This window comes from Pleurodeles waltl, chromosome 3_1 (assembly GCF_031143425.1).
Source record: "Pleurodeles waltl isolate 20211129_DDA chromosome 3_1, aPleWal1.hap1.20221129, whole genome shotgun sequence".
In the NCBI taxonomy this organism is placed as follows: Eukaryota; Metazoa; Chordata; class Amphibia; order Caudata; family Salamandridae; genus Pleurodeles; species Pleurodeles waltl.
Window position 1 is genome coordinate 1,427,233,822 of NC_090440.1, and position 14,043 is coordinate 1,427,247,864.

General features: G+C 48.7%; 1 protein-coding gene across 1 annotated transcript; it reads left to right on the forward strand.

The window, feature by feature from the left end:
* The first annotated feature begins 7,852 nt into the window (after positions 1-7,852).
* LOC138283584 (uncharacterized) lies at positions 7,853-8,341 on the forward strand. The gene has a single exon (XM_069221522.1). The coding sequence runs from the start codon at positions 7,853-7,855 to the stop codon at positions 8,339-8,341; it is 489 nt and encodes a 162-aa protein (XP_069077623.1).
* Positions 8,342-14,043: the final 5,702 nt, after the last annotated feature.

The following is a 14,043-nucleotide window of genomic DNA, read 5'->3' on the forward strand; positions in this document are numbered from 1 at the left end:
GGCTGTGTCTGTCCCCACACAAAGAGCTGCATACCCCCCCCATAGAATGTCTGGAGCCAGGGCAGGATGGCCAAAGGGTTGTGCACTTCAAAGGCCTCTCTTTGAGGTCTCCCTTACTTCAAAGGCACCACTCGATATAAGAACTGGACTTCTGACCCCACCAAATCAGTACACTTCTGGACCTGAGGACATTGTGCCAGAATGAAGGACGGCTGTGCTGAATGGACTATCAGTCTGCTGAAACTCTGCTGGACTTTGTTGGAATCCTGCTTGCTGTGCGTACCCTGCTGCCTGCTGCCCTCCTTTCCTCGGAGTAAGAAGGACTGAGTCTGCATCTCTGCATTTCCTGAAATAAAGTGACTCCAGGGGCTTGCTAGAGTGCCTCCTGTTCTAAAGTCTCAGGGACATCAAAGACTTCTCTCCTCCCTGCTACAGCTTCTGGACTCTGCCAACTGTGAGCCCTGCCCTGCCAAGTGGTTCTAATCCAGTCCTGGGCCCATGGATGGCGGGTTCTTCAGCTGTTTTCCGCTAAAATCCATGCATCGCCATTGTTGCACTAGTCGTAACCAATGCATCTTTCCACGATGCTTCCGCATTGCTGCCGCTACTGAGGACACAGACATCACATGGCCGGCTGCGCAGCTCGATGGCAATGCATCACCTTCATCTCAAAAAGGTTAACTGCCCCACCACTGTTTGAGGACTTCACATCAATGATTGTAGGGCACGATGATAATGCATTCCTGACTGTGGGGATCAGTTCTGGTGCATAGCCTTTGCATCGTTCCTTTGCTCCTTGCATTGGATCTTGATAGTCAACGGAACCCTCCACACAAGGTACTTTTTCAGTGGGACAAGGTTGGTTCCTTTAGCCAGCCTGTGCTCCATCGCAGTTGGTGTGAACTTTTGGATTTACCCCAGTCTAGTGTGACCAGATAGCCCCGTTTTCGATTTAAACTTCTAAGCACTACATTTGCAGATATTCATTAAAAATGCATATTTCAACTTCTACTTATAGGATTTTTGTCGTTTTGGCCTTGTTTTACTATAAAAACATAATCTATTTTTCAAACTGGGTGTGGAGTCTTTTTGTGGTGCTTGTACTGTGCTACTGTTTCAAGTGTTGCACAAATGCTTTACACATTGAGTCCTAATTTAAGCCCACCTGCTCTGTGCCAAGCTACCAGAAGGTGAGCACAGGCTAATTTATGGTGTGTAACTGCCTGACCCTAACAAGCATTGTGGTTCCTGCTTGGACAGGATGCATACCTCTGCTAACCAGAAACCCAATTTCTAACAATGTGCAGCCTAAGCAGCAGTACAGCACACAGGCAGCACAAGCTTCACTCAGACACAATATGTGCAATACGGAAAGCAGAAGTGCATGTGCGCTTCAGAAACAGAACACATACAGCATAGGCAGAAACAGTTCAAGACTCATTCCTTCAGATCCAGAACATGTTTATTTAGAGACCAGATGTACAAGTTTTCCTCAGATCTACAGCACTTGCAGCACAGAAAGTGCAACACTGGTAACAGCAGGGTAACCTCTCTCAAGATACAGAACATGTGTATGAAAGGGAGCAGTTATGCTAGCTATATTCCCTTAGACAAATAACACGTTCAACACATACAGCAGGTGTATAAGCTTTGATCAGACAAGGAACCAATGTTCATTAGACAACAACGGTGTAAGCGCGCCTCAAAACACAGAACATAGGCATCTCATGTAGCAGCAGGACAAATGTCCCTCAAATGAAATATATCAGTCACAGGCAGAAGCAGTGATTACTTTGCATTAAGTTCAGCATAGAAGCCCTCAGACATAGTTCATGATGTACATTGTAAGGAAATGACTCCCTGTTGCAATTACCCCCCTCTTTTTGCCTGATACTGATGCTGACTTGACTGAGAAGTGTGCTGGGACCCTGCTAACCAGGCCCCAGCACCAGTGTTCTTTCACCTAAAATGTACCATTGTCTCCACAATTGGCACAACCCTGGCACCCAGGTAAGTCCCTTGTAACTGGTACCCCTGGTACCAAGGGCACTGATGCCAGGGAAGGTCTCTAAGGGCTGCAGCATGTCTTATACCACCCTAGCAACCCCTCACTCAGCACAGACACACTGCTTGCCAGCTTGTGTGTGCTGGTGGGTAGAAAATGACTAAGTCAACATGGCACTCCCCTCAGGGTGCCATGCCAACCTCACACTGCCTGTGGCACAGGTAAGTCACCCCTCTAGCAGGCCTTACATCCCTTAGGCAGGGTGAACTCTACCACAGGTGAGGGCATAGGTGCATGAGCACTATGCCCCTACAGTGTTCAAGCAAAACCTTAGACATTGTAAGTGCAGGGTAGCCATAAGAATATATGGTCTGGGAGTCTGTCAAAAACGAACTCCACAGCTCCATAATGGCTGCACTGAATACTAGGAAGTTTGGTATCAAACTTCTCAGAATATTAAACCCACATTGATGCCAGTGTTGGATTTATTTAAAAATGCACACAGAGGACATCTTAGAGATGCCCACTGTATTTTACCCAATTGTTCAGTGCAAGACTGACTGGTCTGTGCCAGCCTGCTGCTGAGAGACGAGTTTCTGACCCCATGTGGTGAGGGCCTTTGTGCTCTCTGAGGACAGAAACAAAAGCCTGCTCTGAGTGGAGGTGCTTCACACCTCCCCCCTGCAGGAACTGTAACACCTAGCAGTGAGCCTCAAAGACTCAGGCTTCGTGTTACAATGCCCCAGGGCACTCCAGCTAGTGGAGATGCCCACCCCCTGGACACAGCCCCCACTTTTGGTGGCAAGTCCAGGGGAGATAATGAGAAAAACAAGGAGGAGTCACCCACCAGTCAGGACAGCCCCTTAGGTGTCTTGAGCTGAGATGACCCCTGCCTTTAGAAATCTTCCATCTTGATTTTGGAGGATTCCCCCAATAGGAATAGGGATGTGCCCCCCTCCCCTCAGGGAAGAGGCACAAAGAGGGTGTAGCCACCCTCAAGGACAGTAGCCATTGGCTACTGCCCTCCCAGACCTAAACACACCTCTAAATTCAGTATTTAGGGGCTCCCCAGAACCTAGGAAACTAGATTCCTGCAACCTAAGACGAAGAAGGACTGCTGAGCTGAAAAACCTGCAGAGAAGACGGAGACACCAACTGCTTTGTCCCCAGCTCTACCGCCTGTCTCCCCACTTCAAAAGAACTGCTCCAGCGATGCGTTCCACAGGGTCCAGCGACCTCTGAAGCCTCAGAGGACTGCCCTGCATCTAAAAGGACCAAGAACTCTCGAGGACAGCGGCTCTGCTCCAAGAAAGAAGCATCTTTGCAACAAAGAAGCAACTTTGAAAGAACACACGTTTCCCGCCGGAAGTGTGAGACTTTGCACTCTGCACCCGATGCCCCCGGCTCGACTTGTGGAGAACCAACACTACAGGGAGGACTCCCCGGCAACTGCGAGACCGTGAGTAGCCAGAGTTGACCCCCCCTGAGCCCCCACAGCGACGCCTGCAGGGGGAATCCAGAGACTCCCCCTGACCGCAACTGCCTGCTTCTAAGAACCCGACGCCTGGTAAGGACACTGCACCCGCAGCCCCCAGGACCTGAAGGATCCGACCTCCAGTGCAGGAGCGACCCCCAGGTGGCCCTCTCCCTTGCCCAGTTGGTGACTACCCCGAGGAGCCCCCCCCCTTACATGCCTGCATCATTGAAGAGACCCCTAGGTCTCCCATTGAACTTCATTGCAAACCCGACGCCTGTTTGCACACTGCACCCGGCCGCCCCCATGCCGCTGAGGGTGTACCTTTTGTGCTGACTTGTGTTCCCCCCGGTGCCCTACAAAACCCCACTGGTCTACCCTCCAAAGATGCGGGTACTTACCTGCTGGCAGACTGGAACCGGGGCACCCCCTTCTCCATTGAAGACTATGCGTTTTGGGCACCACTTTGACCTCTGCACCTGACCGGCCCTGAGTTGCTGGTGTGGTAACTTTGGGGTCGCCCTGAACCCCCAACGGTGGGCTAACTTGGGCCCAACTTTGAACCCTGTAGGTGGTTTACTTACCTGCAAAACTAACAAACACTTACCTCCCCTCAGGAACTGTTGAAAATTGCACTGTGTCCAGTTTTAAAATAGCTTATTGCCATTTGTGTGAAAACTGTATATGCTATTTTGCTAATTCAAAGTTCCTAAAGTTCCTAAGTGAAATACCTTTCACTTAAAGTATTGTTTGTAAATCTTGAACCTGTGGTTCTTAAAATAAACTAAGAAAATATATTTTTCTACATAAAAATCTATTGGCCTGGAATTGTCTTTGAGTGTGTGTTCCCCATTTATTGCCTGTGTGTGTACAACAAATGCTTAACACGACCCTCTGATAAGCCTACTGCTCGCCCACACTACTGCAAAATAGAGAATTAGAATTATCTGTTTTTGCCACTATCTTACCTCTAAGGGGAACCCTTGAACTCTGTGAATGCTATTTCTTACTTTGAAACAGTACATACAGAGCCAACTTCCTACATACATGCTTTGCGTTGGAGAGATCCTTGAACGGCAACGACGCACCAGCAATACAAGCTTCCTTTTCGGAGACTCAGAACTTTTCCAAGACAGGTGCCAGTGGAGTACTCATCATCCAAGGCATTGATCATGTCCCTCACAGGCATCAGCAGTCCACACTATCTACAAAGCACAGATTATGTGCAGTGCGAGGAGCTCAAGTGCAAGTTTCCCCGGGTGGGAAACACATAGCACAAAGGCATCAAAGGTGAAAGGTCCCCTAAGACATGAGTAACACAGGAAATCACAGTGTGAGCTTCCACCAGACTCAAGGCACATTCAACACATTCAACACAGGAATCAGCGGAGCAAAACGTTTTCATTCACAAACTGAGTAATATAGGACGTTGCATCGCGGGCTTCCCTCATACACAAAACAGACATCAGAAGTGAAAGTTTCCCTCAAAGGGCAGGATATGTACAACACTGCCAGTAGTAAAGCAAACTTCACTTCGATATTGCACACTAGCAGAAGTGAAAAATCCTCTCAGTCAAAGAACATATTCAACACAGGCAGCAGCTGTATGCATGTTTCCTTAGAAACAAACCACATCCACAAGAACAGCAGCAGAATCTTTCCTCAGACACAATTGTGCAATAAAAGAAAGAGGGGTGCAGGCATCCCACTGACACAGTACTTGCGCAACGCAAACAAGAACAGTGTAGTTTCCCTCAAGGCACAGACAAAATGCAACACAGATAGGATTATGAACATCGTTGAGGCGCTACAAGTACAATACAGACAGCAACAGAGCAAGATTCCTTCTGGCAGAGAGCAGGGAACAGTCAGGTAAGCGTTCATCAAACATGAAACATGTGGAACACAATCAGTAGCAGCACACAGTCCTTCAGACACAAAGCTCCTTTAACACAGGTTGGAGCAGTTTCCCTCAGACACAGAATATTTGCGATTCTGAACCTGTGTAAACTTACCTCATGTGCAACGTGTTATACAGAAGAAGCTGTATTAGAGGTTTTCTTTAGGCAAAAAGTCCACCGTGGGCACAGAAGGTGTGCATATCCGACAGCAGTAGAGAAGCTTCATTCCTTCGAAGGCAGAATGGGTGGAACACACGCAAGAGCGGCGCGAACTTCACTCAGATGTAGTACACATACCGACCAGGGAGGAGAAGTGCAAGGCTCCCTCAGACAGCCACCATGTGAAACGCAAGCACCAACATGCAAGCTTTCATTTCTGAGACTTGCGGAGCATGGGCAACAGCAACAGTTGAAGATCCCCACAAGGCACAGAGTGTGGGAGCATTGGCAAAGCAGTTCAAGATCCCTTCAGCTAGCAATAGAACAGGTTCAAGAAAGGCAGCAACAGAACAAGCTCCTTCAGACACAGAGGGTTTTCAGCTCAGCTTAGTACAGTAACAGGTTCCCTCAGGACACAGACTATCCCATTCAGTGGCAGCAGCAGTATAGGCATCCCTCAAGTATGGAAAGAAAAAACACAGGTATCTGTAGCGCAAGGTTCCTTCAACATATAGGACATGTGCAACAAAAATGCAAGCTTCATTCACTCAGCCACAGAGCACGTTCAAGACGTGCATCAGCAGTGCCACCTAGCCCGAAACACGTTCAGCACAGGGAGTAGCAACATTTGCTTCACTCACACAAAATTTGTTGACAAATGGAGCAGAACTGCCTGCTTCTCTCAGTCACAGGACTTGTGCAAAACACAACAGGAGCATAGTGAGCATATTCAGTGTTGACACACATTCAACAAGGGTAGGCGCATCATAAGCGACCCTCATGCACATGTGTGCAATAAAGGAAGCAGCAGGTCAAGCTTCCCTCAGACATGGAACATGCACAACCCAAGCAGCACAAGTACAGCAGGATTGCAAGCTTCCTTCTCTCAGACGTGTAACACCTTCTGCTCAGACAGCAGAAGTGGATGTTTTCCGCAAGTCAAAGAACACATTTTAATAGAGGCAGCTGCAGTGCAAGCTTCCCTCTCACAGTCAATACATAGTCAGTACAGATGCCCCCAGCACAAGCTTCCATTAAGAGCCAGATGGTGATTGTCGCAAGCAGCAGCAGTCCAAACTACTCTCAGAAATAAAGCAGATATAACCAGGCAGCAGTGCAAGGTTTGCTAAGACATAAAGCAAATGCAACACAGTCAACAACAGTGAAACAATCCCTCTGTCTCTCAGTATTTGCAGCCTATTCAGCAAAAGTACAGGCATCACTATGTTGAAGACCCAGCTGACTAATGTGTATATCAGTGTAGGATTCTCTCAGAGATAAATGAGCAACAGAAACAGCAGTGCAAGCTCCACTTAGATTGATAGCATGTGCAACACAAGCAACAGTGCAAGCTCTACTGAAGTGGGAAGCATGTGCAACACAAGCAGCAGTGAAAGCTTCACTGAGATGGACACTATGTGCAACCCAAGCAGCGGTGAAAACTCCACTGAGTTGGGCACCATGAGCAACACAAGCAGCAGTGCAAGCTTAATTGAGGTGGACAGCATGCGCATTACAAGCGACAGTGCAAACTTCACTGAGATGAACTGTATGTGCAACTCGAGCATCAGTGCAAGTTCCAGTGAGATGGGCAGCATGTACCACACAACCAACAGTCAAACTTCACTGAGATGGAGACCCTGAGTAACATAAACAGCAGTGCAAGCTTCATTAAGATGGACAGCATGTGCAACACAAGCAGCATTGCAAGCTCCATTGAGGTGGGCTGCATGTTCAATACAAGCTGCGGTGAAAGCTCCACTGCGGTGGGCAGCATGTGCAACACGAGCAGCAGTGCAAGCTCTAATGAGATGGGCAGCATGTGCAACACAAACAACAGTGCAAGCTTCAATGAGATGGACAACATGTGCAACACAAGCAGCAGTGCAAGCCTCACTGAGGTGGGCAGCATGCATACATGAGCAACAGTGCAAGCTTTACTGAGCAGGACACCATGTGCAACACAAGCAACCATGCTACCTTCACTTAGGTGGGCACCATGTGCAACACAAGCAGCAGTGCTAGCTTGACTGAGATGGGCAGCATGTGCAACACAAACAGCAATGCAAGCTTCACTGAGGTGGACAGCATGTGCACTGCAAGCAGAAGTCCAGGCATCACTGAGATGGACAACATGTGCACCAAAAGTAGCAGTGCAAGCTTCACTACGGTGGGCAGCATATGCAACACAAGCGGCAGTACAAGCTTCACTGAGATGGACAGCATGTGCTACACAAGCAGCAGGGCACGCTTCACAGAGATAACTGCATGTGCAACACACACAGCAGTGCAAGTTCCACTGAGTTAGGCAGCATGTGCAACACAAGTAGCAGTGCAAGCTTCACTAAGGTAGATTGTATGTGCAACACAAACTGCAGTTCAAGCATCACCAAGATTGACAGTATTTGCAAAACTAGCAGCAGTGCAAGCTTCACTGAGGTTGCCAGTATGTGCAACACAGGCATCAGTGCAAGCTTCACTGAGATGGCCAGCATGTGCAACAGAAACAGCAATGCAAGCTCCACTGTGATGGGCAGCAGGTGTAAACCAAGCAGCAGTGCAAGCTTCATTGAGATGGAGAGCATGTGCAACACAAAGAACAGTGCAAGCTTTACTAAGATAGCCATCATTTGCAACACAAGCAGCAATAGGAGCTCCACTGAGGTGGGCAGCATGTTCAATGCAAGCAGTAGTGCAAGCTCCTCTGAGGTCGGCAGCATGTGCAACACAAGCTTCACTGAGACTGATACCATGTGCAACACAAGCAGCAGTGCAAGCTCTACTGAAGTGGGAAGCATGTGAAACACAAGTAGCAGTGCAAGATTCACTGAGATGGACACTATGTGCAACACAAGCAGCTGTGCAAACTCCACTGAGTTGGGCACCATGTGCAACACAATCAGCAGTACAAGTTCCACTGAGATGGACAACCTGTGCAACACAAACAGTAGTGCAAGTTCTAATGAGGTGAATAGCATGTGCAACACAAGCAACAGTGCAAGTTTCACTGAGATGGATAGCATATGCAACACAGGCAGCAGTGCAAGCTTCGCTGAGATGAACAGCATTTGCAACGCAAGAAACAGTGCAAGTTCCACTGAGATGAACAGCATTCAACTGAAACAGCAGTGCAATCCTCACTGAGGTTGCCAGCATATGCACCACACACAGCAGTGCACGCTTCACTGAGATGGACAGCATATACACCACAAGCAGCAGTGCAAGCTTCACTAAGGTAGTGCATGATTCACTGAGATGGAGAGCATGCACAACACAAAGAGCAGTGCAAGCTTTACTAAGAGAGCCAGCATTTGCAATTCAAGCAGCAGTGCAAGCTCCACTGAGGTGGGCAGCATGTTCAACACAAGCACCAGTGCAAGCTTCACTGAGATGGACACTGTGCAACACAAGCAGCAGTGCAAACTCTACTGAGTTGGGCACCATGTGCAACACAAGCAGCAGTGCAAGTTCCACTAAGATGGAGAGCATGTGCAACACAAACAGTAGTGCAAGCTCCACTTAGGTAGACAGCATGTGCACCACAAGCAACAGTGCAAGTTTTGCTGAGATGAGCAGCATGTGCAACACAAGCAGCAGTGCAAGTTTAACTGAGGTGGGCAGCAGGTGCAACACAAGCAGCAGTGCAAGCTCCACTGCGATGGGCAGCATGTGCAAGACTAGCAGGAGTGCAAGGTTTCCTGGGATGGACACCATGTGTAACAAAAGTAGCAGTGCAATCTCCACTGAGATGGGCAGCAGGTGCATCATAAATGGTAATGCAAGCTCCACTGAGATGGACTCAATGTGCAACACAAGCAGCAGTGCAAGTTCCATTGAGATGACAGCATGTGAAAAACAGACAACAGTGAAAGCTTCACAGAGGTGGCCAGCATGTCCACCACAAGCAGCAGTGTAAGCTTCACTGAGATGGACGGCATGTGCACCACAAGCAGCAATGCAAGATTCACTGAGGCGGGTAGCATGTGCAACAACAGCAGCAGTGCAAGCTTAATTGAGATGGACAGCATGAGCATTACAAGTGAGAGTGCAAACTTCACTGAGATGAACAGCATGTGCAACTCGAGCAGCAGTGCAAGTTCCAGTGAGATGGTAGCGTGTGCAACACAAGAACCAGTGCAAGCTTCACTGAGTTGGAGACCACGAGTAACATAAACAGCAGTGCAAGATTCATTAAGATGGACAGCATGTGCAACACAAGCAGCATTGCAAGCTCCACTGAGGTGGGAACCATGTTTAACACAAGCAGCGGTGCAAGCTCCACTGAGGTGGGCATCATGGTCAACACGCGTAGCAGTGCAAGCTCTAATGAGGTGGGCAGCATGTGCAACACAAGCAGCCATGCACCCTTCACTGAGGTGGGCACCATGTGCAACACAAGCAGCAGTGCTAGCTTGATTGAGATGGGCAGCATGTGCAACACAAACAACAGTGCAAGCTTCACTGAGGTGGACAGCATAAGCAACACAAACAGCAGTGCAAGCTTAACTGAGATGGACAGCTTGTGCATTACAAGTGACAGTGCAAACTTCACTGAGATGAACAGCATGTGCAACTCGAGCAGCAGTGCAAGTTCCAGTAAGATGGGCAGCATGTGCAACACAAGCAGCAGTGCAAGCTTCACTGAGATGGAGACCATGAGTAACACAAACAGCAGTGCAAGATACATTAAGATGGATAGCATGTGCAACACAAGCAGCAGTGCACGCTCTACTGAGGTGGGCACCATTTTAAACACAAGCAGCGGTGCAAACTCCACTGAGGTGGACAGCAAGCGAACACAAGCAGTAGTGCAAGCTCTAATGAGGTGGGCAGCATGTGCAACACATAAGCAGCAATGCAAGCTTCACAGAGATGAAAACCATGTGCAACACAAGCAGCCATGCACCCTTCACTGAGGTGGGCACCATGTGCAACACAAACAGCAGTGCTGGCTTGATTGAGATGGGCAGCATGTGCAACACAAACAACAGTGCAAGCTTCACTGAGGTGGACAGCATAAGCAACACAAACAGCAGTGCAAGCTTGACTGAGATGGACAAGTTGCGCATTACAAATGACAGTGCAAACTTCACTGAGATGAACAGCATGTGCAACTCGAGCAGCAGTGCAAGTTCCAGTAAGATGGGCAGCATGTGCAACACAAGCAGCAGTGCAAGCTTCACTGAAATGGAGACCAGGAGTAACACAAACAGCAGTGCAAGATACATTAAGATGGATAGCATGTGCAACACAAGCAGCAGTGCAAGCTCCACTGAGGTGGGCACCATTTTCACCACAAGCAGCGGTGCAAGCTCCACTGAGGTGGACAGCAAGCTAACACAAGCAGTAGTGCAAGCTCTAATGAGGTGGGCAGCATGTGCAACACATAAGCAGCAGTGCAAGCTTCACAGAGATTAACACCATGTGCAACACAAGCAGCCATCCAACCTTCACTGAGGTGGGGACCATGTGCAACACCAGCAGCCATGCAACCTTCATTGAGATGTTCAGCATGTGCAACTCGAGCAGCAGTGCAAGTTCCAGTGAGATGGGCAGCATGTGCAACACAGGCAGCAGTGCAAGCTTCACTGAGATGGAGACCATGAGTAACACAAACAGCAGTGCAAGATACATTAAGATGGATAGCATGTGCAACACAAGCAGCAGTACAAGCTCCACTGAGGTGGGCACCATGTTCAACACAAGCAGCAGTGCAAGTTTAACTGAGTTGGAGACCATGGGTAACACAAACAGCATTGCAAGATACATTAAGATGGATAGCATGTGCAACAGAAACAGCAGTGCAAGCTCCACTGAGGTGGGCACCATGTTCAACACAAGCAGCGGTGCAAGCTCCACTGAGGTGGACAGCAAGCGAACATGAGCAGTAGTGAAAGCTCTAATGAGGTGGGCAGCATGTGCAACACATAAGCAGCATTGCAGCCTTCACTAAGATGAACACCATGTGCAACACAAGCAGCCATGCAACCTTCAGTGAGGTGGGTACCATGTGCAACACAAGCAGCCATGCAACCTTCACTGAGCAGGGCAGCATGTGAAACACAAGCAGCAGTGCTAGCTTAACTGAGATGGGCAGCATGTGCAACAACACAAACAGCAGTGCAAGCTTCACTGAGGTGGACGACATGTGCGCTGCAAGCAGCAGTGCAAGCGTCACTGAGATGGACAACATGTGCACCAAAAGCAGCAGTGCAAGCTTCACTGAGATGAGCAGCAGACACAACACAAGCAGCAGTCCAAGCTTCACTGAGATGGACAGCATGTGCTTCACAAGCAGCAGTGCAAGTTTCACAGAGATAACTGCATGTGCAACGCACGCAGCAGTGCAAGTTCCACTGAGATGGACAGCATGTGCAACACAAACAGTAGTGCAAGCTCCACTTAGGTAGACAGCATGTGCACCACAGGCAACAGTGCAAGCATCGCTGAGATGATTAGCATGTGCAACACAAGTAGCAGTGCAAGCTTAACTGTGATGGGCAGCATGTGCAACGTTCCCTGGAATGGACACAATGTGTAACAAAAATAGCAGTACAATCTCCACTGAGATGGGCAGCAGGTGCATCATAAACGGCAATGCAAACTCCAGTGAGATGGACTCCTTGTGCAATCCAAGCAGCAGTGCAAGTTCCATTGAGATGACAGCATGTGCACCACAAGCAGCAATGCAAGATTCACTAAGGTGGGCAGCATGTGCAACAACAGCAGCAGTGCAAGCTTAATTGATATGGACAGCATGAGCATTACAAGTGACAGTACAAACGTCACTGAGATGAACAGCATGTGCAACTTGAGCAGCAGTACAAGTTCCAGTAAGATGGGCAGCATGTGCAACACACGCACCAGTGCAAACTTCACTGAGTTGGAGACCACGAGTAACACAAACAGCAGTGCAAGATTCATTAAGATGGACAGCATGTGCAACACAAGCAGCATTGCAAGCACCACTGAGGTGGGAACCATGTTTAACACAAGCAGCGGTGCAAGCTCCACTGAGGTGGGCAGCATGTGCAACACGAGCAACAGTGCAAGCTCTAATGAGGTTGGCAGCATGTGCAACACACAAGCAGCAGTGCATGCTTTACTGAGATGGACACCATGTGCAACACAAGCAACCATGCAACCTTCACTGAGGTGGGCACCATGTGGAACACAAGCATCAGTGCTAGCTTGATTGAGATGGGCAGCATGTGCAACACAAACAACAGTACAAGCTTCACTGAGATGGACAGCATGTGCACCACAAGCAGCAGTTCAAGCTTCAATGAGGTGGGTAGCATATGCAACACAAACAGCAATGCAAGCTTAACTGAGATGGACAGCATGCACATTAAAAGTGACAGTGCAAACTTCACTGACATGAACAGCATGTGCAACTCGAGCAGCAGTGCAAGTTCCAGTGAGATAGGCAGCATGTGCAACACAAGCAGCAGTGCAAGCTTCACTGAGATGGAGACCGTGAGTAACACAAACAGCAGTGCAAGATACATTAAGATGGATAGCATGTGCAACACAAGCAGCAGTGTAATCTCCACTGAGGTGGGCACCATGTTCAACACAATCAGCGGTGCAAGCTCCACTGAGGTGGGCAGCAAGCAAACACGAGCAGCAGTGCAAGCTCTAATGAGGTGGCCAGCATGTGCAACACACAAGCAGCAGTGCAAGCTTCACTGAAATGGACACCATGTGCAATACAAGCAGCCATGCAACCTTCACTGAGGTGGGCATCATGTGCAACACATGCAGCCATGCAACCTTCACTGAGGAGGGCAGCATGTGCAACACAAGCAGCAGTGCTAGCTTAACTTAGATGGGCAGTATGTGCAACTCAAACAGCAGTGCAAGCTTCACTGAGGTGGACCACATGTGCACTGCAAGCAGCAGTGCAAGTGTCACTGAGATGGACAACATGTGCACCAAAAGCAGCAGTGCAAGCTTCACTGAGGTGGGCAGCATATGCAACACAAGCAGCAGTCCAAGCTTTACTGAGAATGACAGAATGTGCTACACAAGAAGCAGTGCAAGTTTCACAGAGATAACTGCATGTGCAACACACGCAGCAGTGCAAGTTCCACTGAGTTGGGCAGCATATGCAACACAAGCAGCAGTCCAAGCTTCACTGAGATGGACAGCATGTGCTACACAAGAAGCAATGCAAGTTTCACAGACATAACTGAATGTGCAACACAAGCAGCAGTGCAAGCTTCACTAAGGTAGATTGTATGTGGAACACAAACTGCAGTTTAAGCTTCACCAAGATTGACAGTATGTGCAAAACTAGCATCAGTGCAAGCTTCACTGAGGTTGACCGTATGTGCAACACAGGCATCAGTGCAAGCTTCACTGAGATTGGCAGCATGTGCAACACAAGCAGCAGTGCAAGCTTCACTGAGATGGAGAGCATGTGCAACACAAGAAGCAATGGAAGCTCCACTGAGGTGGGCAGCATGTTCAATGCAAGCAGCAGTGCAAGCTCCTCTCAG

Excerpts from the sequence above, each read along its gene's own strand:
- LOC138283584 (XM_069221522.1), top strand. The coding sequence starts at position 7,853 with ATGTGCAACACAAGTAGCAGTGCAAGCTTCACTAAGGTAGATTGTATG.